This window comes from Vigna radiata, chromosome 2 (assembly GCF_000741045.1).
Source record: "Vigna radiata var. radiata cultivar VC1973A chromosome 2, Vradiata_ver6, whole genome shotgun sequence".
In the NCBI taxonomy this organism is placed as follows: Eukaryota; Viridiplantae; Streptophyta; class Magnoliopsida; order Fabales; family Fabaceae; genus Vigna; species Vigna radiata.
Genome location: NC_028352.1, coordinates 3,403,016 through 3,427,664, shown reverse-complemented (window position 1 = coordinate 3,427,664; position 24,649 = coordinate 3,403,016). Strand labels below are relative to the sequence as shown.

Sequence of the window (24,649 nt, the reverse complement as noted above, 5' to 3'; positions counted from 1 at the left end):
TCTCATTATTTTTAAATTGTTATTACGGTACATTTTCAAAGTTTTTAATAAATTATAAAAATAGTTTATTAATAATATAATAAATAAAACTCAAATATTTTAAATTTAATAAATTAATATAAAAGTACCCGTGGGCATTCCACGGGTTTCACGCTAGTTCATCATTTTTCGCATAGTAATTGAAATTAAAATGAATTTTAAAAGTATTTCATTATACAATAAATATAACTCAAATATTTTTTAATTTAATAAATGAATATAAAAAGATAGAATAAGAAAATCACCCGCGCGTTCCACGGGAACATTTGTCTTACTTCTCCGAGATACTTTTACTTTTTCTCATCTTTTCTCTATAACTTTATATCTTTAATATATATTCTAATATTAAACATCTTACTATTATATATGAGTAACCAATATGCCATCGGTAAATAGATATTTTTATTTATCACCTGAAAGTAAGTGTTAAAATTAATTTTAAAACATTGAGTAATTTAATCGTGATTTATCTCATTTTGGTTTATCGTGTATTTGATTCTTAAAAACAGGTCAAACTAGTTTCTCTGCATAAGAATTGAAAGTTGGTATAACATTATTGTAATTGACTTGCATAAATAAAATCTTAAAAACATTATACAAATATAGTAATTTATTGTAACATTATTATTCACTGCTTGTAATTGACTTGAGCGTAAAGTGGATATGTTTGTTTCTAGGTATAACAACAACATAATCAAAACAATTAATTTAGAGATTCAAGCATATATTAAAAAATAACAAAATAATTTCTTTTTATCTAAATTACAGATAAAAATATGGTAAAATAATTTTTACAGTGAATAATCTATTCCAACCCACCATTGGCTATGTGAATTATGGAATATGGACCTAAGAAATAAAGAGGCTGAAATATTCAACATTATTAATTATCCCTACAAATTTTGTGATAAATTGTATAAATAACATTCAATATTTATTTCATAGTATAATTGGCTTTTCAACTTTTGATACTTTAAATATTTATCTATTTTGTTTATAATACAAAAAATCATAAATAATAAACAACATACTAAAATAAACAAAATATTTCAATTTAAATTTTGAAGATTTTTCACATGATTTATTTTATAAATAACGATCAAATAACAATAATTTTGTTTTAACGTGTAACATTTTTGTTATACTATATAACATCTCTAAAATATAATGATTTTATCTATAAGATCCATACATTTATGATATCAAGTAATTTGATAATTTAAGAAAGACATATATAGACAAATATAAAAAAGTTATTACAGTGTCTTATCCATTTTTTTTTTTATAAAAATCATACATTTGTGATATTAAACAATATGCAATTTAAGAAAATCATACATAAACAAATATAAAATGTTATTACATATTCAATGAATGCGGATAATAAAATAAACTAAACTAAGTAAATCTAATATTAAAGTCAACATTAAATAAACAATTAAAATTAACATTTTATAAACAAAGTAACATTAAAATAAATTATTGTCTATGTTAAAAAAAAATAAAACACAAGAATTATTTAAATGTCTCATCGTTATTACCAAATTTTTTTGGGATAAATGTATAAACTCAGTCAAGATACACAGTCAACATACGCATTAATAGTATTCAATTTATTTCACAATTTACTAGATTTTTCAACTTTTTATACTTTAAATAACTATCTACTTTGTTTACAATAAAAAAAAAAATCATAAATAATAAACAAACTAAATATTTAAATTTGAAATTTGAAAATTGTTCACATAATTTATTTCATAAATAATGAAGAAATAAGAAATTTAAATAAAATAATTTTTAATTTAAAATTTAAAGATACAATTATATGTAATTTGTCTGTGTTACAAATACACCTGATACGTATACAAATCGTGTGAACCTGAGTTAAAGAGTTTCCCTCAAAATATCCAAATTAAAAACATTGTATCCACGCCAAACCTGACACATGCGTGCAAACAGTTGATACAGGTATCATACGATACGAGGTTCAATTCAAATACCTACTACGTATATATACATATATCTTCTCAAACATTTTTTATTTCTAAAAAATATCAATGAAACTTTGACCTGGTAAAGAGAAAATAATTATTTAATTTAGGCTGCTTCTTTAGTCAATAATGACCAAGTCCTTATATTTCTTTATTCACAATTTATGCTCTGTGCTTTCAAACCACAAGGACTGAATAAATTAAAAATAAAAAGATATATATATGAACTTTTTTTTTTAGAGGAAAGTTTCTTTTTCTATATGTTATTTTAAAAAATTTCGGATAGAAAATAAAATAAGGAAATTTATAGATAATTTATTCAAAATTACATTAAAAATAGAATAATTAAATACTATCAAGAGAATCTTAACATAATAATTAGACGATTATTCTGAAATTATGATCTGTTATATGGTCAAAAATGTCACAAGAAATAAAGTCAAAGCTACCCGATCTTGAAAACCCTAATGAAAATTTAAACATAGATTTACGCAGCCAGTCAGCAAAATTAAAAAAAAATATACAGCTTGGACTTTATTTGTGATATATATATATTTTAATTAATTTGACTATTAATGAGAAATTTTTATGGATGAGATTCTAGAAAAGGATAAGAAAAATAATATCAGAGTTTTGATAAAGTTGTATCGCCAGTTGTTAGACATGCAGACCTACCTAGTTTTTGTCCATTAAATTAGACTCGGTTTCCAAGAAACTAGGTCCGGTTTTTCAAGCACATGAATTGTATTTTAAGTGTTTTTAATGTCTTATATTTTTAATAGTTACGATGTATATAAATTTTTCAGTCAAGATTTAAAAAAAATAATTAATTATTATTAGAGTTAATTTTTATATAAGGTATTATTTATTTTGAAATTTTATTTGTCAATGTTTTAATTTTATAAAACGATAAAAAATGAAAAACAATATTTAAATAATATTTGATATGATTTTAAATAATATAAAATTATTGAATTTAATAGAAATAATATGGTTCCCTTTCAAAAAATAAAAGAGAGTAATAGCTGTCTCCAAGCAAAGTTTATAAATTTTCAACCGTTTGCTTATCCAATTAAACAGTAGTTACAGTAGTTCCTCAGATGTGTCAGTTTTACACACTTTTTAAGGTATAGGAAGAGACACGTGAAATCTCAATTTTTTAATTCTTATTTAATTTTTAATGTATTTTTTCCTTCCTCTGTCAAATTATTTTAGAGAAAAATAAATTATTTAGAGTATTGTAAGAAATTGAGTGGCAGCCTATTCACCACTCTTTCAAGTAAAAAATAACTAAAAACTATTTTTTTATTTTTTTGTTAATTACTTTATATATATATATATATATATATATATATATATATAACAATTATTTAAGTAATATACTTGGATCTCTTTACTGTATTTATCCACCACCTTAAGGTGTGTCTGGTGAACAGTTGCATTCAATGCAACTTTAGAATCTACCTTTATTGGAATGCCAAAAACACCCCTTGAAAGTGATTTAAATGGTTTTCCAAATACACATTATTTATTAACGATAAATTTTTAATGAGTGATATTCTGTATAACATAATAAAATTATTTATTTTAAATATATATTATAAAATATAAAAACCTGTACTTGTGATTTAGCTATAACATGTTAGGTTCATTTCTACATTGAAAGGATAAATTGAATTTGTAAAATTTGTATCAATGCATCACTTGGTAACCCTAAACAAAGAAAAAAAAAGGGGACTATTTTTTTTCAAAAATGAAAATTAAGATTATTAAAAGGGGAATTTTTTTTTACAGATTCAAGAAACAAATAAAAGAAAAAATCATTTTTAATCGACGACATTGTCACGGGGGCATATAGGGAACGTGTAAAACGGTCAGCATCCTAGTCAGCTCAAAAAAACAACGGGAACGAACCAGAAAAAAGGGAAACATTATAAAAAAACAAATTTCAAAATGAAGTGGGAAATTTCATATTACATTTCATTATATTAGAAAGTATAATATTAATAATAATAATAATATAAAAAAGGCTGCTTTGGACATAAATAAAATAAATAGAAAAGTTGAAAAATAAAACAGGGAAGACGAGTTTGCAGCCATAAAAAACTGACGACGCACTTTGAGACATTGTTGTGTTGGGTTGAAGTTCTGTAATGCTATCTGCCATGGCTTTCTCTGCTCATCTTTGCCGTCTCCCTGCCTCACGTGCCGACATCGCTTTACCAGAATCTCTCACCAGGATCCGGTGCCGGAAACCTTTCTCCATCCGATGCGCCGGAGATTCCCCTTCTGCGTCTGTGGATTCCGAGTTCAACCCGAAGGTGTTTCGGAAGAATCTTACTAGGAGTAAGAATTATAACCGCAAAGGCTTTGGGTATAAGGAAGAGACCCTCCAACTCATGAATAGTGAATACACCAGTATGTCTCCTTAAATTGAGTTCCAAATTAGTGTTTGACTTCTTTTTATGTGATTTTGAATCGATTTGCATGAAAAAGCTTGGTACTTTCTTTCTGGGCATGCGTTTATTTGGGTCCCGAGTTAGAGGGGGGGAGAGATTGGATAACTTGTCGTTGGTTGTATTCTTGTGATGGGACGGGTTTCTTACGTTTCATGGAAATTGAACTCTTTTTTAGTTTTTAACTGTTTTTATTGTTGGGGGCTTACCTAAGATATGCTCCTCTGTAATTGCATGTCATGTTTTCTTCGTTGTTGTAGTGATTTTTTTCATGTGTACTATTTTTTGTAATTGTAGGTGACATCATTAAGACTTTGAAGGAAAATGGGTTCGAGTATACATGGGGTAATGTCACAGTGAAGCTGGCTGAAGCATTTGGATTCTGTTGGGGAGTTGAGAGGGCTGTTCAAATTGCTTACGAGGCCAGAAAACAGTTTCCTACTGAGACAATATGGCTCACCAATGAAATCATTCACAATCCTACCGTTTCTAAGGTCTCTTTGGATTTCCTTAACCATAAATGATGTCGATTTTTTTAGTAGGTAGTTTGAAGTTATGCCATTGTTCAGGAAGTTGGTAAAAAAGTTTATTCGTGTCCTGAATTTGATGGTCGATTGCCGCCCTTTTTCTTGTACACACTGTTTTCTAATGTTCATGAGTTGTTAATGCAGAGGCTAGAGGATATGAAAGTGCAGAATCTTCCTCTGGAAGAAGGTTCTAAACAATTTGATGTCATCGACAGTGGTGATGTAGTCATATTGCCAGCTTTTGGAGCAGCAGTGGAAGAGATGTTGACTTTGAGTGAGAAAAATGTTCGGATTGTTGATACAACTTGTCCATGGGTTGCAAAGGTACTCTTTTTTTCTATATATGGTTTGATATTGTGCGGATCTGCACAACTTCAATTCATATTGTCATGTATCACCAAATACTGAGATTGCTTCTTCAATAAATTGTCTTTAAGGTTTGGAATTCCGTTGAAAAGCACAAGCAAGGAGATTATACCTCTGTAATTCATGGTAAATACGCCCATGAGGAAACTGTGGCAACTGCTTCTTTTGCTGGAAAATATATAATTGTGAAGAATATGTCAGAGGTCAGTCCTAGGCTGCTGCTATGCTCAATATGTGTGATGAATGCCTTCAAGAATTTATTGTAATTTTTGTATGACTGTTACTTTATACAGGCTGAATATGTTTGTGACTATGTTCTTGGTGGTGAACTTAATGGGTCCAGTTCAACCAAAGAAGCATTGTTAGAGGTACGGTTTTGTTATCATGTGATTAATCTTTTTTCTAAACCCTGTGGTTTTCACTATCATGATTATTTATTTATTTATTTGCAGAAATTTAAATTTGCTGTTTCCAAGGGGTTTGATCCAGACAAGGACCTGCTAAAGCTTGGCATCGCAAATCAGACAACGATGCTCAAGGGAGAGACGGAAGAGATTGGTTTGTATTTTTTTTGGAGGTTTTGTTGTGGGTGGTGTGCAACTCACATATCTTTACCAGAAGTCCTTATGGTATTTATTTTACTGATTATGCAGGGAAACTACTGGAGAGGACTATGATGCGCAAATATGGTGTGGAGAACGTCAACGAGCACTTCATGAGCTTCAACACAATTTGTGATGCTACACAGGTGTGGTTTCACTCCCCTTGTCTATTGTGATTTGACATGCTTGTTAAGTTAGTAGCATATATTATATATCTATGACATAATTGAGGGTCAGTTCCGTTCTGTACGCTTTCTGTCTATTCAACAGCTAAGTTGATTTTTCTTTCAGGAACGACAAGATGCTATGTACAAACTGGTGGAGGAAAATGTGGATCTTATATTAGTAGTTGGTGGATGGAACTCTAGCAATACATCACACCTGCAAGAAATAGCTGAGGAATATGGAATCCCTTCTTATTGGATTGACAGTGATCAAAGAATTGGTCCCGGAAACATAATAGCACACAAGTTGAACGTAAGCATGCATACAGAGATTTGTACCTTGTTAAAGTTATTAACTCATTTTAGCCTTATTATTAATAGAATGTTTTTTCTGGACTATCAGCATGGAGAGCTAGTGGAGACAGAAAACTGGTTGCCAGAAGGTCCAATAACAATTGGTGTAACATCTGGTGCATCCACTCCAGACAAGGTAACTTGTAGCCTTTCATTCCTCATTTTTGTGGATTTCTCCTGCATAGTTCTGCATTTTTTAAACTTGTAGCACATGTATTTTCATATCATGAAATATCTGATACAAGTGACCTTTGTCATTTATTTAAATTTCTGATGATGCGGTGTGCTTTAACTTTTTGTTAGTATTCTATTTAATTTCATTTAATACTTATTTGCATAATTGGTTTTCAAACAGGCTGTTGAAGATGCTCTCATCAAGATTTTTGACTTGAAACGTAAAGAAGCTATGCAACTTGTGTAGAGTAGGTCTGCATACATACATTGTCAATGTATACATGAAGCGAGGGATTTATTTTATAGGAGTTTTATAGCCCTATGTATTGTTGAATTTATTATCAATAACAAAAGTTCAAGAGTTCTTATAAATGTTGCCATGTTACCTCTGTATTTTGGTTACAAGATCTCTGATTATGCCTTTGTCACTACAACGGAAATTGGAATGTCTAAATACAATAAAAGGAAAAGACAAAGAGGTTCATCTTAATGCAGTTAGAATAGTACCCTGTACATTATGGACTAATCAAATTTAAAAAAAGCTTGATTAGCAGAAGTCACTCTCCCTGAGCATATAGATTTATCTTTTGCTTGTGGGTTTTGGAATATTTTGTGGATCATGTTTATGAAAAAAATTCAAATTCTACTTGATTCTCTTTTCAATGAGGAGCTAAAATAACACAAGACATGAGTGTTGATTAAACTGGCTCTATAGCTAAAAAAAATTACAGGAAATATACATGATGTTGAACTGAGTGTACAGGAAATATACATGTATGTTGAACTGAGTGTGTATCTAAATAAGGTCATGCAATATAACTGTAAAAGTTTTCTTGAGTTGCTTCTGGAAGGCATCCTTCGAGCACTTGTAAAATCCTTGGCTGATCAAGTAACAGGGCACTTCATTGATGGAGTTCATGTATTTGTATGCCAAAGTACTCTATCACTTCTATATAGGTCTAATTTGGATAAAAGTTGCAATAACTACTTATGAACAAGAAATAAAGAAGTGAAATGAACTAAACTTCTTCGAGATGATAAAATCAACCAAAACATCCCCAACTTTTGAAAATAGTAATGAAAAGCTTGCAAAAAGATTGAGATGCATAAGCTGATTTTAATTCATAAGTTTGATTCATTTACTTTTTGTTTTCTTTTCTGTAAGTGTTAATGAACGAATTTATCCAAATTGATCATAATAATCCATTATAAGTTGCAGTCATCCAACTGAAGAGCAATTTTACCCATCTTGATGTCTCAAGCCATAAGCTAACCACTAATGCTATCAGCTTGCTTAGACAGAGTTGATTCAACAATTTCAGGGACTTTATCAAGTAAGAGGTTCATCTCCTCCGGAAACTCCATCTTTGCTCTGTTAGTCTTTCCTCCAATGACGACTGTTGTTCCATCTTGTAAAGCCCATATCTGAGTTGACCAATAAAAAATTGACAGGTCAATCATATGCAATTTTTCAGTCCTGGTCATATAAATCATGCTATTTGTTAAACAATGTATGTGCTACATTGACATTGACATTTCCTTGAAAGGGAATTTTCAGATGATATAGCAATATTATTAAGCCAAAAGTCACTATCACTTGTTTCTTCGTCAGAAAAAAACGCCATTATAACATGGAGGGAGAGAATGGACAATGTCAAACAATTAGAATAAAATTCACCTGCGAATGAGATAAATAGCTGATGCAAGTAGTGATCATCAGAGCACCAAATCCAGCATATACAACTGGCACACCTGGATCAGTCTGTATAAATAAAACGAGTTAATGACAGTTGAAACACCTGCTGAATGTTTTGAGTTTAAGGTGGCACCTTCAAGTCCAAGCCACTACTTCCTATTGCATCAACAATTACAATTTCTGATCCATCAATATTGATTGGGAGCTTCGAATTAGGGCGTCTAACTCCCACAAATTTTCCTTCTTTATCATAAAGGACGATTGATTGTAGATCACGAGCAAGCATAGATCTAAAATTCAACACAACCCAAGAAAGTAAAAGGGATGAGAAGAGATGAAGATGATGTTTTGGTATCACACCTAATTTCAAAAAACTTACATTCCCTTAACGTCAGGAGAGTTAATATCTCCAACCGGTAGAAAAGTACCAAAAAGTTTCTTATCTCCATTGATCTGTAAAGGTGCCATAGCCAAGTTATACGGTCCTTCATTATCCTTAAGAATTTGCAGAGCCGAAATACTCCAATCTGTTTGATATATGGTGATACCACCGTATCTTAAAGGATCATTTACACTGATTGTCTTCCTCATTACTTCTTTCCCATCCATGTTACGAAGGGAAAGATCAGTGTAGAACTGTGAAACCTGTAACATAAACCAATAATCAACATTTTACTGACCTTTTCAAGTATCATCATGACAATTCCATAGAAAACAAAAATCTCTTTTACCTCTCCACTCTCATAATAATCCATGTAGAATCTGTTGACATGAATCTCTGTATTAAAAGCCTCAGTTGGAGAGGAGAGAAAGCCAGAAGGAACCAGAACATCACCAACAACAAAATTCAGGCCCTGGGGCACAGTGACCGAACCTCTGAAGCTCCCAGCAGCACTAACAGTTCCTCCAGCCATTACAAGTAACAGTGCTATATGAACTCCAACAGGGGCCAACCTACCTGCAAGTCCTTTAAAGGCATATAAAGATGGTCCTTTCAAGAATACCTATCATCCAAAATTACACTTTATAAGCCCAAAAATATTCAAGTTCATTGTAGGCCAGTAACAATGAGAATGAAGTAATATTTTATGGTAGTGATTATTGGGTTTTAAAGGGATAACATAACAACAGAAAAAAGGTTGGAAGGGTAAGGATGAGAATGTTAAGATAGATAGATTTGTGAACAGTTATATATATATAAAAAGATAAGATATAAAATGATTGCGTATGATGAGGCATGGTGTGGCACCGACTGATGAACGATTGTAAAAAAATCAGTTAAAGTGGTCTTAACATGTCCAAAGAAGATAACTAGACACACTGGTAAAAAAAGTATTGCATGGTTTTTGAGTCCATGAAGAGGGAAACCCATAAAGAAATTAAAAGGAATTGTTAACAGAGATCTTATGATGAGTAAGTATATTATTGATAATTTGGCCTTTAACTGACTCCAGTAAAGTTATGTAAAGCATGTAGTCAGTCTCACTAACTGATATAATGTTTAGTTGTTACTGTTGTTGGTTAATAAAAGATCATTTCCTAAATATGTCTAATGGAATGTTTGATTCTAAAGGATATAAGGAAAAGCAAATAGTTGAATATGAGTAGGGGAACTACAACCTCGTATCCAGATCCCATCAAAAGAGTACCAACATCTTGGATTGATGCTCTTGGCAATGACTCTGAAAATTCTTGCTTGCGTATAGCCTCGGCAGAATGCAAAAATGACCATCTGTGGAACAATTTAGGCCTTCAGTGGAAAAGAAACTTCCCAACTCAGGCATTATGGATACATAAAAGTGAGAAACAAACCTTCTTGAAACCGTGATGAGGGGGAGTTGAGTTGTGTATGTGCAGGCCATGAGGGATGCACCCAGGAGAGCCAACACTCCAAGAAATACAGGGGACGAAAACATGTGATCAAAACCAAGGGCGAGAATCCATCTCCAAGTAAAAAATCCAAACACAGGATCATCTTCAGGGTATTTCTGGAAATAAAAGTCAGGAGCTTCACCTTGTTCAATAATTGTTCCTGGCATAGAAGCATAAGTTTAAGTCATTGTGATCATATATTAAAGCACATTTTGCAGTCACAGAAAATTCAAGTGATAGTATGTAAAGTTACAATGGCACCCCTTAAGCCATTATAAGATCTCCCAAAAATTTCAGGAGCTTCTGCTTTATCATCAATCCTCTAAATAGAAACAAGGATAAACGTGACAAATATTTATACAGAGCACATTGTGATTTCCAGCGCACTTCACCACCAATAAAATAATTGGGCATGAGCTATATGATTATGGTTTTATATGTAGCAACATAAGTAAAATATGTTTGGTTCATTTGAACAAACTTATCATATACATGAATAGAAAAACTAGAATGAAAGTGAAATCAATTATTCTATAAACTAAAAATAACTTATAATTTGTAGAAGCTATTTTTGTATTAGTTACAATAAAATTATTGTTTTAGCTGAGACATAAGCTAATTTAGCTTATAGAATTTTTATTTTTTTTCTCTTCTAAGTTTGATGGATGAGTTTTCTCTCCACATGCCCGTTGTCTCTAAAAGGATTGTGATGTTAATCTTCTAGAATACACTTAGGAAAGAAAAGTTAGGATAGTTCACTCAAAGTTCTATACTTGTATACTTTAATCTTCTTGTTGGAATTGCAGTTACAAAAGAGAGGGAAACAGAAAGAATCTCAATTAAGGAATACTCTTAATTCAAGAATCGAAAGAGTCCATTGAATTAGAGAAAAAGGAACTGAAATAGAATCGAAAAAAGTAATAATCAAGTATCTTCTAGGAATTGGTTTCATCATAATAAGCATAGATGAATCCATAAAGACCACCATTTGTTTGTTTCGAGTAGACATTTCATGTTTTCATCTCCTATTCTACTAACAGTTACAAAATGGTACTCATTTCGTTCTTTTTACATATAAATCAACAACAAACTTTCCTTAAAATTGTTTATTCTCTCTATGTCTATTTAAATTAATTATATATAAGATAAGGGATGAAGATCTAATAACTTAAGAATAATTAATGTCGTCTTAAACTTCAAAAATTATAGCTAAATAAAAATAGAAAAACTTTAAAAAATGATACTTTAAATATATAAAAACAGTTTTTACACTGCCCAAAATACAAAATTACTCCCGACATCACTATTCATAACATTTTTCCTCAGAAATTTGCTGTAAGATAGTTTTAGTTGAATGATGCATTAATTATATTTTCCCTAAAAATTCTCTTAACCAATTGACAATGTTTTTATATCTTACAAAATGGTATGTTTAATGAAGAAAAATATCGGATAGGTTTGGATTCTTGATACATACTAATGACTTATCATTGAAGCAAAGGTAACATATGGTTAATTGATGGTAATAGAAAAAAAAAGAGAAAAAGTGAAGCATATATGCATACCCAAAGCCATCAAAGCAGCAGCAGCAAACATGTCCGCAATAGCCAATGGCAAACTAGAGAGAATCTGCAAAGTCTTTCTTCTGAGCATGTTGAGCAAACCAAAAGGGCCTCCCTTTTTTTTCTTTGAGCTCTGTGGAACTTCCCCAGTGTCACCATTGGTGGCATCATCCTCAGTGAGAGGTGGAGAGGAAGCTTCTGATAAGATAATCTTCTGGGACACGCTCTTCCCTTTGTTTTCGACATCTTGGGAGCTTTTCAGCTTGCAGCTGATGGTGAATGGAAGCTTGTGAGCTCTGTTTGCAGCATGGCCGAATGGATTGAATTTGAAGAAGGGATGAAAGATAGGGACTTTGAGGAAATGGGTATTGGGAAGACATGGATTTGTGGAATTTATGACACTGAAAGCCTTCATGGATCCAAACTTTGGGAACACTCTCTGTTGAGGATTCGTGATTAGCTCTCTGCGTGTGACCCATAACGACCACACCAGTTTCTTTATCCATATGCTAGATATTTCCATATAATATATAAAATAATAAACAAGAACTACTTTTTAACTTCACTTAATAGTTTTTTTTTTATCGTTGTTCTTGTTGGTACTCTTTTGATTTTATAAGGCACCTTTTTCTTAACCTAGATTTTTCTTTAACAAAAAAAAAGTGCTTTTCAAATATAAGCAAGTTTTGATTATAAGATTATATAGATATAAAATTCAAATTATATAAAAGTTTACATACTTCATCGTTATTTAAGATAATATCATATGTTTTCAATGATTAGATTAGTAAATTTTTACATGATAAAAGTTACAGGGTGGAGTAAGTGTAGAGTAAGTTAATTCCCCCTTTACTTTTTACTGTGGCAATATATTAAAGAAAAGAATGTGATAACAAGAATAAATTATATTCAATATCACAGTGCATATAAATTAAATTTAAAAATTATTAAAACAAAAAAGGAGAGGAAAAATAAAATATTAAAGTATAATCACTTTAATTACCAACTTTTAAAAATTATAATTTAAAGTGCGGTTGAAAGGAAAGACTTATCTAAAGATCAAGTTCTTTAAATTGCAAGATAACTTATATAAAGCTACATATACAGTTTTAAGTGACTAAAATAGATAAATTATTTAGTTGGAGCATGCTCTGTCGGTTAGATGGATAAGACCAAAACGTGCACTCTTAAATAGAAAAAAACAAAGACGCTGGTAGCACACAGACTTCAAATGTGAAATAATAATATTAAAGCAAATGATAGAAAAAGACTACAATGTTCTCAATTGCTCAATTGGCTTACAGAATCTATCTGACAAACGTCTCAAGGTTTTTCAACTATAATTATCTTAGTAGGTTGTGGAAATCTGTAATTGTAGGTTGTTACTGCTGCTGAGCCACTTTCAATGAATCTTCTAAAATGAAACAGCTCCTTGTTTTTAAATAGAAAAAGATAACAGTTTTACACTCTAAACAGTGATATTGGTTGCTGACATCCTTTTAGTACAAAAAGTAATCCTGCAAATACAGAGAATGCAAATTAACAGTATGATGACGTGTTCAAAAGTGCCCCCTCTTGGCAGGAACTAACGACGAAGTTTGATAATTTGATTATCGTAAAGAATTTTATTTTATATGAAACTTTGGTTACTGAGAACGAAATATTACACAAACTTAAAGCTCAATTGACGGTTCTCTCTTTTCTCATACTTGGTATGATGTCAAGAATTTATCCCAAGCCAGACTTCCATTCTATTTTCCATGATGATCATGATGGAGTGTAGTAGTAAAAGAATGGAGGGTGAACATGTAAATAATGAAAATAATACAACATGTACCAAATTGAATTTGGAATGAAGCTGAAAATTCAATATATATGGAAAATGATTTAGAAAAGCTGTACACTGAATAATTTCCGTTTCCAAAGAAGTCTAGACCAGATGCTTTGACCCTCACCCCCAAAGACAACGCCAAGAACAATAAAAAAAAGGAACCCTGTGTGCATGTGCCTGGTACGGGGCACTAACATGGGCGTAAATCGTTCTTCTTTTTACCTTCATTTTATTTGGAGGAGCCGAACACCATTTCAGGTCTGCTTTGTTAGCAGCTCAATGTCAGATCCGACTTCAGCAATCTTGGCATCCTTAGAACCCTTAGCTGCTTTTGCAATGTTCAAAACATCAAAATCCAGAGCTATTTTTCTGACGAGACCCTTAAGCATCTGTTTGAAGATTAGACGAAAAAAAAAATGAAGATATTTAGAGGTAGATATGCTTCAAAGCACATGAGTTTATCATAAAAATAATATTGTATAGCGTGAAATTTTGTTGAATAATAAGCTTCCTCATTAGTTTCCCAGATTCATGGATTGTCTGCATATATAAATATTTAGACACACAAAGAAAGATATTTTTGAAATTGTTAGCTCAGAATTTCGTAATAAACAAAGTGTTAATTTTTATTCTAGACCCTTAGTATAGTATATAACATAATGTCATTTCTTATTCAAGTAAATCGTGTCTTTAAGACAAAGGTGATCCACTGACTAGGATATGAAAGACACCTGCAGCCAAAATAATTTGCTAATAGGTTGAGTAGCAACGAGTAGAATAGTGTGATAAATGGATTGGATTATCGGGTTTAAAAAAGAGTAAATTGTAAACAAATAGGCAAAAATCATACAGTCACAGAGTTGGGACACAAATGCAGACTAACTTGAATTCCATGCTCAATAAAAGAAACTGAATTTATGCACAAATACAAGATATGTAACAGTAACAACAGATATATACTATAAAGGATTTGGATAATCAGTATTCACAAAAGCAGATATTAACAAACATGCAAAACCGCGTATTTAAATGACATTGAAATTTAACAATTAGAACAGTTTGCCTTATATAGATACAAAAGAATGTTATCAAACACAAGACATCAGATAAAAACTAAAAATTACCAGAGATCCAACAGCAACCAAAGCACGAAATTTGGAATCAACTTCTACATTTTCATCCTCGGCAAGCTACACAAAAACAAAATGCGTAGTTTAGAAATAATAACATCTAAAGGTAGGATATTTGATTTTGAATATCCAGACGCGTACAAAATGTAAGTCAACACTGACTAGGTCCTTTTTTATCAAGTGTAGAGAAAGAAGCTTTTAATTTGGAGGTTTTCCACTTATGGGGAATATGGCAGTGCATGAGAAATGCAGGTTTATTATAACAAAAATTACCATTATTTAGGGGTAGAAATTTGCACTATTTAGATATAATATTGATGGGGATGCCACAAATATAATTCAATCTCAGTGAATGACATGAACAAATGTTTTAGGTGTCATTGTAGTTGCGAAGTCCCTCAAGTCTTGATTTTGAAATTCTACAAGACAAGTATAATAGACCCAAAGATTATCCTACAAGCGGTTTGATCATGTGAGAGGAACAATAGAGCCAACAGTAAGAGGAGGGAGAAAGTCCAAGATAATCTAATTAACAAGAAGAAGCCTAGAAGGAATACTGAAGAAAAAGGAGGAATAATTTAAAAGACCTTGTCCTAAATGATTTTATTGAAATCTTGTTTTTTGACAGAGACTAATGGAATTGATAAAGTCAAATTAACCTAGTAGAAGATTTGGGGATGTAGTCGCAATTGTCATAGCTAGGTAAAAACAGTATAAGCAATACCTCAAGAGCTGCTGATAGAACTTGAGATTGACCTTCTTGATCATTTGATTCAATCAACAGCACAGCATAACTGCGAGGACCACATAAGAAAAAGTTACAGCATACTTAAATTCTGGACTATTAATATTGCATTTCTAAAGTGAAAATAGCTGCAATGATGAAATGTGAACTGAGATCTAAATACATAAAAGCCACCACCACTTTTCGTGTCTATACTTTCGTCCATGCAGCAGGATGGTGAAGTAGAGTGACAAACCAAGCAAAAAAGAAATCATATGCGAATTACCCTCGCTTCCATTTTTTTCACCCAGAGATAATATAATTCATTTGATCTTTCTTATATTTTCTTGGAGTGGGAAGAGTTAATAAAAAAACCAGAAAGCACTGAAGCACTTCTGCCCCTGAACATAGAGACAGTATCTTCTATTTGGAATTAACACAACCAAAAGAGAGAGAGAGAGAGAGGACTTCCAAAAGCTAAACTAAAATTACAAAAGAAATTAAATCTAGATGAAAAAATAATAGTGGAATTATGTCAGCCAAATAATAATAATTGATCATATACAGTTTTTTTCCAAAACAATGTTCACTGACTTACAGTCAAGATAAGAGTAGATCATTTGTACCAAACAAAGGACTTACTTTAGTAACAAGGTAGAGTATGACAACTGCAAATTTTTGTTTGGAGATGAACTACAACTTGAGAAAGCGTCAAGTATCTGCCCAAGTAAAAGATGAACAAAGAATTGTAGTCCTTCAGAAATGAATTTTGTAAAGCAAAAATAACAATATAAGATAGCCCTGGTCATTGAATTGATGAATTGATACCTGTCAGTAGAGATGAATATGTGAAAAACTATTAAACAACATTGAGAAGTATATCTTCAAATTAATGAATATCACTAAAAACACATGAACACAAGAAAAATAAAAAAGTTCTAAACTCATCACAGAAGGTATGCATTTATGAATCTATTTTTCTTAACAATGTTACTGCAATTGATTTTTTTTTCACAACAATGTTGAGTAAGAAAAAATTTCTACAATAATGATAGTCTACCAAGCACTTCTTCAAATCCTTCAAAAATTCAAAGAAAATTACAATGAAGAGGTGCTAACCTCACTACGATGTTTCTGCAACCAATTGTAGTAGCATGAATTCCTGAAGAGATTAGTCACAGCACGAATGCTGGTCAACAGATTCGCAGGAATTGTCGGACTTACAGTGACTTTCTTAATCACTTCCACTATAATGTCTGGATATAACACACGAGAAAATCAATGAAAGATTACACACCAACAGAAGGTAGAGAAAAAAATATTCTACAAGATCAAGAGGTATCAGAACTTGTGCATATTTCTGGTAGAAACACAAGGATAACCAAAGTGTATGATCAAGGGGTCAAAAGGGGCACAATGTGGAGGAACAGAACTAAGGGAGAGAAAGCATAACTAACTACTAAGGTAACTGCTGAAAGCATATATACTAACTCGTAAAAATCTTTTCTCCGTCAACTGCAAACAAGCACCACTTACATAACAATGCTTACGTGTGACTAATCAAAGAGTTTGTGTACAGACAGCCCACATGGTCACTGGTGCAGGGGAAGCATGATGAGATGCTACTATGCTAGGATTCAATTACAAGGTATGGGACGTGAGTCTCACACTACAAGCATGGGAGTCTAGAGCGGTTCTCACTTCTCTCAATGTTCAGACCAATTTCACATAAATAAAAATGGGATTCTATTGATTGCTATCATAATTTAATGTCAGAAAACAAAATGATGGTAACATTTATACCGTTTTCTGCTTCAAAATGCTTGTGAAGTAAAATAGCCCCATCTGGATGAAGAACTATCATCCTTATGATATCAATGACTGCATCGAAAAAGCACAATAAGTAAGGAGACCATTTTCCTAAAGACTAGAGAAGTTCACTGATTTAAGTGAGGACAAAAAATTGAAAAGAAAGAAATTCCAATGATTTTGTCGAATTAGCAACGAAAATTTCTTGAAGTACAACAAAAAGGAGCAACACAAGAGACAATAACTAACCAGGAAATATCATTGCAACAGGCCATGATCGAAGCAGATTCAGTAACAAGTCTATATCAGAGTCTGCAAATTTACTAGAATGATAATGTGAAGTATCTTTCAGAATTTTAACAATGGTACCCAGTCTGGAAACATTGAGCTCAGTCAAAGACAAGTTCTGCTTTTCCTGCATGAGATTGAAAAAATATAACCAATTTACACAGCACACTTTATTTTTGAATTCATGTATGCTCCATAAAAGTTGAAGCCCACTTGCTAAAATATACAGCTTTACTGTTATTATTTCTTATACATAGTTCATATGCAGAGTTTCTCTTTAGGGAGTTGGAAGTCATGTTTAAGTCCGTTATCATAAACTTCAGATTTCAAGTTTAATCAAAAGGCACTTTAAGTTATCATCATCAACAAGCACATAGGAGTTCGAAATGATCATGGGTAAAGCATACATGGAAGATTAAAACATTCCCCAATCCTGAACATCGCAACTTCGAAGTTCCTTTGGCCAAAAGTATATGATTTTAACAGTATGTATAACAAATTAATAACCAAAGAACAATAAAACATCTACCATATCTACCTGGTCAGATTGTAATGCGTTATTGAACTCAATAATCTTTTTAAGGATCCCGTCAAACTGAGCAGCATCAAAAACAAGCATCCCTTTCTGACAACAGAATTAATAACAGGGTATGAGCTAAAAAATTACATGATTAAGTCAAAGAGGGAAAAAGTACAAAGTTCCTCACAGAAACTATTACACTACTTTTAGCACCATCACTTCCAAATGGAATCAAATTACTCGTCCATTGAGCAAAATTCTATAAAGATGATATGCTGGCCCATCTGACTGCTTGTCTTCTTGTAATAGTAGCAGTAATAATGAGCTAATAATAGCAAGACCATAAAGGCCAATACGATGAAATCAAAACTTTGGAGTTACTGGACACCAATTTTCTAAAGTGAAACCCCATTTGCAACTAATAAACAAGGGCATCATCAAGAAACATTAATAGTCATTTCTTCCTATTGAGCTCCACTTAGAGCAATATTCTCCAGGTACCGATTCAAGGGATCCCTTTCTTTAATACAAAGAAACAGTAGGATACATAGACCACAATTACATCAAAGTAAAAAATTCACAAATTGCTTATGCCAAAACATACCAGATCAGATGCTAATATTATATCATAAATTTACACTTGGGTTAGGGCAAACAAAATATAACATGCTAGGATCAAGGACTTTGCTACATAGTTGGACTTTAACTGCCCACAGGACATGTAACCCAAGCTAAAAATTAAAAATGCATTTTTTATTAATAAAAAGGAAAAAAAAAAGCACTACTAAGTAAAATATAAAACAGATCATTTGCATTTTCCAGACTTAAGAACTCCCAGGTTAAAATGTATTTCCCCAAGACAAAATATGTCAACCACCTCCAATACAAAGGGTATGAAAGCACACCTTAGGAATATGCTTGAAAGTGGGTTTTGCAGAAATATCTGTCATTAAATATTAAAAAAAAAACAAAAATTGGATGAGTCATACAAGGACGAGATAAATACAAGATGAACATGATGAAACTCATGAATGACAACATAAATCTGAATTTTTATTACCAGACAAATGAGAAGGTTGTCCTGGTACGTAAGCATGGGCTGAAACAGAAAGTAAAAAACAATTAAGTAAAAAAGGAGGACTACAAGGATAATGGACGTCATTAGCCACCATCAATTCTTTCATTTAATAGACTCTATTCTTACAGCCAGTATAGGGATCACGAAATGAGGCATCAAAAGTAACATTGTTTTGTCCGGTATTTTGAAGAATGAACTGTACAATTTGCTCACGAAAAGAAAGTGGAAGATTCTCCTTGAGTAGCCATTTATCAGCAACATCATATGGATTATCTGGAGACATATTAAAGTTTTATTTATTAGTCAGCAATTTTCATTCACAGGCATAAAATTCTTACCATCTTGCATGGGTCAAATAAGACAAACAATTGCAAGTGAAGAGAAGGCTTAAAGCATAAAATGGGCAAGAAAGTGTGTTATAAAAAGCAAAATGGATAAGTACATCAAAATGATGTCGTAGAAACCATATTAATCTTCCCAGGTCCTAATAATTAAACCACTCATAAAAGAGGATGGTATATTCACATCAGACAAACAAGGGACAAATATTTTTAAGAGATTGACACATTCTCTTCTTCATAAATATCTCTCTACTATCTTGAGTACTGTGACTCCAGACTTCAGAGCATAAGCGAAAATCAAATGCAAGGAAAACAAAAATATGAGTGCTATTTTACTACCACACCTCATTTTTTTTTCTATACAGGACAGGGCAAAACAACTACTTTATTTTCATTAGTACATTGACCAATTATGCACACACGGGCACACATTCTAGAAACTGATGCAATCTACCATAACAGTTTTGATAACTTGGACCAGAGTAGTTCATGTTACACAATCCAGATTTTCTAGTGGAATATGAATAGATCCATCTACTTCTCCAAGTTTTCATAATTGAATTATAAAACACATAAGAAACTAATGAAATAATAATTAATACATTTCTACTGACCCTATTAAGTCAGTTAAAGTCACTATTCCAAAACATTCATAGAACAACAAGATACAGGCAAGAAAGCGAGTCTGTTCATTATTAAACCAGGATTAAACATGCTGCCTGGAGGTAAAAACATGTACCTGATCGATTGTATGGCAGCTTACGGATAGGCATACCATCACCAATATCCACATCAAACACTGAATAGACACAGGCAAAGTTTATAAGAAACGAATCTGAAGAAGGCAAACCTAATTAAGTGTTCAGGGAAACAAAGAAAACTGACCATAATCATACTGAATACCATCAAACTGTTGGCGATTTGAGTCCTCGGGTCCATCAACAACTTCACCGATCTTTAAGTAAACGTGAATTGTTAATAAAAAATCTTATAATATCATCTATATTTGCCACCGTAACTTGGATTTGAATTAGGCGACAGAAATAGATAGTTTAAGTAAAACACAAAATATAGAAACTAAAAGTTGTATAGAACAAAGGGAATTACTTTATCCCACTTCTGTTCTCTCGTGTTCCATCCATATGCCACCCCATTATCCCCCTCTCTCACTATTTTTGTCTGGCCATCAGTTGTTCCTGTTAAGAACCAGAAGATGCTTAAAACAGAAACCATGCCAAAGACTGGTGCTCGAAATGCAAGAAAGTTATAAGACGGTTAAAAAGAGGAGGGGATGTTCATTCTAACCATGTATCATGCAAATGTATAAATTACAGAATGTCATTAGCCAACAAGTATAAGAGAACTGTTGAAAACCTGTAAGTTATGACTCATTTAATGCTAAAATTTCATTCAATCAAGCTTGGCTCTCCTATCTGAAACGACATTCAAAACTGAAAATAGCATCTGATTTACAAAAGATGGGCAATCTTCAACCAATGTGATGCCATCACTTGCAAATTACATCTGTCTCCCCAACCCCAATCCCAGCACTCCAAAAGAAGAATAAATGGCGGGGGTGGGGGGTAATGCTCATGCTAAATGGAATTTAAAAAGAAAAACAGTATACCTGGAATCTTTAGTGCCTCCAAGCCTGGTAACTCTTCTAATTTCAATCCTCCAACCCTCTTCCTAGCAAAAATAAACCGATCAAGCTGAGTTCATCAATAATAGCATGACATAGCTAATCCAAGCATAACATAATATATAGATTAAAATTTTAAAAATAAAAAAAAAAATGGATTTTCAAGGTGTAAAATGTTCACAAGAATAGGAAGTCATTTATTCACCAAGGAAAAATGAACCATATACTACCATTGTCAAGTGAAAATCTTGGTTAAGAAATTATCAAATGGACAGACAAGAAAAGGAAAAACTGATGTTACAAAGGAGTAACCGGCACATTGTGAAGACCAAATAAAATAAACATACCTACTAGATTTGTATAGAGAAAGTTGTGAAGTATATAAATCAAGCTCTTGCTGTTCAGCAACATTATTCTGATCTACAGTCCAAATGCGTACGACTCCATCTGAACATGCTGTCACAATATCCCCATTTTCCATAAACTTTGCATCCCAAACACAACCAGGATGTTCTATGCTCTGAACACAAACTCCATCTGAAAAAGTTTCAAGAGAAAAAAGACTGTGATTTCAAACCAGAGATACATAAGTTAAGGCAAAAAACCGAAATAATAGCCGGTGAAGTAAAATTGAGGCCTTTGAGCTTCTTACAACCTTGGAAGATTCATGTACATGGCAAGTTGAATGGTGAAAATGAAAGAGAAAGGTCTCTTCATATGACATTACAAAATAAAACTTGTACTCTTATAAAAAAATAATTTATATTTGAAAAAACAGTTGCAAAAATTGTGGATATTGACATAAACCCAAACCTGTGAAATGTAAAATTTATGGTAAATGAAATATAATATAACTGATTATAGTTTTCTAAACATGAGAAACAATAGAAGACACACGCCCCCTCCAAAAATGCCTTCCCTTAAACTTCCTGAAGACCAAACACTGACATTAAATTTGTAGCTCACTTAGAACTCCCAAAACTGAACCAGGGCCATTAAACTCGTAAGTTTTGATTATTGTCACTGAAGTAATATATGCTGATAATATTCCATGTGATCTCTGTCACAATTCACACGATAAAAAGGTATTACCTTTCCAAACTTTGGCGAAACGATCTTCGCTACCACTGACAATAAGTCCCGATGCATGTGAATCAACTGAATAAACAATAGCAGTATGACCAACCATCTCCATTAACACTTCACCACTTACTGCCCATAATCTAAGAGAACTGTAACAACAAAAACAAGAAAGGCAAGGCACATATACTTTCTGAAGCACAACCAGGGATTCACTAATTAGATCAAGAGGTGTTTGTGTAGACATGAGCCTACCCGTCATGGGATGCAGATAGGATTCCAAGACCAGACATCACAGACAAGCCACGAACTGTATCTGTACACTCCTCAAAGGTAATCAGCATTAGCAGATGCATTAACAACAACAGGTGGAAGGGAATGTAGTCCCTAAAGACATAAAAGAATATAGTGTGACTGCTAAAACATGTCACCAAGGTAGCATAATTGCTACAAGCTTACAAACTCTCCGGCGTTCATTTATTTCGAAAACACAAGCCAAATTGGCAGAAAACGACCAATTTGATAAGATAATACGTTTACAAGATAAAATCCACTAACAAATATGACAAGCAATATATTAAACTTCAACATCAAATTATAAATTCCTCACCGCCCAAAGAAATGTATAAGGAAGATCAAAAAATTAAAAGGGACATGCATAAAGAAACAAATGTAAATTTCTGAAAAAAAAAATAAAAGATTAAAATGCAACGTGCATGTCGAAACACAGGAAAACAAACCTGAATGTCCTTCAAAGGTATGTACGCAAGTTTTTCCTCTCCAAAGCTTTAGAGTACTGTCACTTGAACCTAAAATTGTGAGACCATAAGTTTAACAAACTTAATTCACTCCATATCATTCCCATAAAATAAAAGCCTTATAGGTAACAAGATCAAAACATTACTACACGTAGGCAAAACCCCAAGTATAAATTCTCACTTTAGAACATTACTCTAAACTGACAAAAGGTAATAAAAAATATTCCTGCCAAATGAATTAACGAGTAGCTATACTATACTATGCATACCAGTAACAAACTCTCCTGATGGCAACTTTATAACTGCTTGGACTGGTGCCTTGTGAGCTTCCCACGTCTCTACAGGTTGCCCATTTCTCCACCGCCTTAAGGTACTACGCAGCAGTGAAGAGTGCGAAAAATGGATCAAAATTGAAGCGAAATCAGTTTCAACTTTTAAGAGACTTTGAAACAAGGAATCCAAGCAAACTGAAAACTAACTAGAATAAAAATAATTGATATTGTTAAAAAAAAACGAAAACCCTACCAGTCAACAGAAGAGGACACAACATCTCCTTCATCAAACACAATGCCAGTGACCTGCAACTGATGGCCTTTGAGAGTATGAACCTTCTCACCAGTGTTCAAGTCCCAGACAAAGACCAAAGTGTCCATGCCGCCAGACACAATCCCACCAAGCGGAAACTCCGAATTCGGGGGAATCCATGCCAAGGGTCCCACAAAGCTCGTGTGCCCCAAAAGAATCTTGGAACTTACGAACTTGCGGTTGCTGTCCAGAGACCACAACCTAACCGACCGGTCCCTCGACGAGGTCGCAATGGCCTCGCTGCCGCAAACGCATATTCCGCGAACCTGAATTCAACCAATCAATGCAAATTGAAATGAAAAAGGAAAAGAAGGGAAAACGACGGTGTTTGAGTTTTGGAAGTTTGAGGATTTTACATGAAGATTTGAAAGATAAATCTTACATCGTCTTCGTGGCCACGAAGCTCGCAGCGCAATTGGTAGTCTTTGAAATCAATGTCCATTTGAATGTTATGGAAGAAAATAGAAGGCTTGAGGATCGCTGCACACAACACAGAAAAATGCTTCCTTGCTTGCTTCTCTTATTCTACTTCCTTTTTATTTCAGTTTTTCTTTTTCTTTTTCGTGTTTTGGGCTGCAGAGTTCACTTCTTTGAGTCCACGGAGAGATTAAAAAAATTAAAATATTATTTTAGGAGGTTATTTTGAAATCAAATACAATTATTTTTTAAAATACACTGGTATAAATTATCTACTCTTTAAAATACTTTATGTTTTTTTTAATCGATAATTATTTTAACAGTCATTCTCAATTTATCTTTTTATCATTGTAAATAAGTATTCACTTTTAATATTTATAGAAATATGTTTTCAATAGTTAATAGTTAAAAGTAATCTTAAATGATAATTTACTGTAATTAAAAATTGTTAGTAAAATCATGGTTGTTCACTTTTATGATAAAAAATAATAATAACTTTTTCTATTATTATTTACATAAAATCATTAAAAATAGTTATTTTAGTTTTAAAAAATATTCAAATAAAATAATGATTAAAGTTAAAAAACAATACAAAATAGTAAAGTTGATAAAATAATTGTTTTAATTTAAAAAAAAAGTTTTA

General features: G+C 32.4%; 3 protein-coding genes across 5 annotated transcripts; 1 reads left to right on the top strand and 2 right to left on the bottom strand.

Annotated features, from left to right (window-relative positions):
* The first annotated feature begins 4,081 nt into the window (after positions 1-4,081).
* Positions 4,082-7,066, top strand: LOC106756124 (4-hydroxy-3-methylbut-2-enyl diphosphate reductase, chloroplastic). Its single transcript, XM_014638399.2, has 10 exons — positions 4,082-4,448; positions 4,784-4,980; positions 5,158-5,337; positions 5,451-5,582; positions 5,673-5,747; positions 5,832-5,937; positions 6,033-6,127; positions 6,273-6,458; positions 6,549-6,635; positions 6,855-7,066. The coding sequence occupies exons 1-10, from the start codon at positions 4,184-4,186 to the stop codon at positions 6,918-6,920; spliced, it is 1,389 nt and encodes a 462-aa protein (XP_014493885.1). The 5' UTR covers positions 4,082-4,183; the 3' UTR covers positions 6,921-7,066.
* A 229-nt stretch (positions 7,067-7,295) lies between these two features.
* LOC106756122 (cytochrome c biogenesis protein CCS1, chloroplastic) lies at positions 7,296-12,341 on the bottom strand. 2 transcript variants are annotated; one of them, XM_022778260.1, is made up of 9 exons: positions 11,807-12,341; positions 10,182-10,401; positions 9,990-10,101; positions 9,101-9,373; positions 8,749-9,014; positions 8,503-8,659; positions 8,352-8,435; positions 7,918-8,098; positions 7,296-7,554 (listed from the first exon to the last, which is right to left on the bottom strand). In XM_022778260.1, the coding sequence occupies exons 1-8, from the start codon at positions 12,324-12,326 to the stop codon at positions 7,943-7,945; spliced, it is 1,788 nt and encodes a 595-aa protein (XP_022633981.1). In that variant the 5' UTR covers positions 12,327-12,341; the 3' UTR covers positions 7,296-7,554; positions 7,918-7,942. The 2 variants fall into 2 exon arrangements, with proteins under 2 accessions (XP_022633981.1, XP_014493884.2); XM_014638398.2 differs by having other exon boundaries at positions 7,296-8,098.
* Positions 12,342-13,026: 685 nt separating this feature from the next.
* Positions 13,027-24,148, bottom strand: LOC106756330 (phospholipase A-2-activating protein). Of its 2 annotated transcripts, XM_014638715.2 has the most exons (23): positions 23,972-24,148; positions 23,530-23,855; positions 23,274-23,377; positions 22,987-23,055; positions 22,502-22,562; positions 22,259-22,398; positions 21,514-21,703; positions 21,152-21,213; positions 20,632-20,720; positions 20,410-20,479; positions 20,264-20,323; positions 19,310-19,456; positions 19,166-19,204; positions 19,011-19,048; positions 18,124-18,210; positions 17,547-17,712; positions 17,292-17,369; positions 16,608-16,744; positions 16,131-16,207; positions 15,489-15,558; positions 14,759-14,824; positions 13,857-14,023; positions 13,027-13,320 (listed from the first exon to the last, which is right to left on the bottom strand). In XM_014638715.2, the coding sequence occupies exons 1-22, from the start codon at positions 24,029-24,031 to the stop codon at positions 13,889-13,891; spliced, it is 2,271 nt and encodes a 756-aa protein (XP_014494201.1). In that variant the 5' UTR covers positions 24,032-24,148; the 3' UTR covers positions 13,027-13,320; positions 13,857-13,888. The 2 variants fall into 2 exon arrangements, with proteins under 2 accessions (XP_014494201.1, XP_014494200.1); XM_014638714.2 differs by lacking the exon at positions 13,027-13,320 and having other exon boundaries at positions 13,531-14,023.
* Positions 24,149-24,649: the final 501 nt, after the last annotated feature.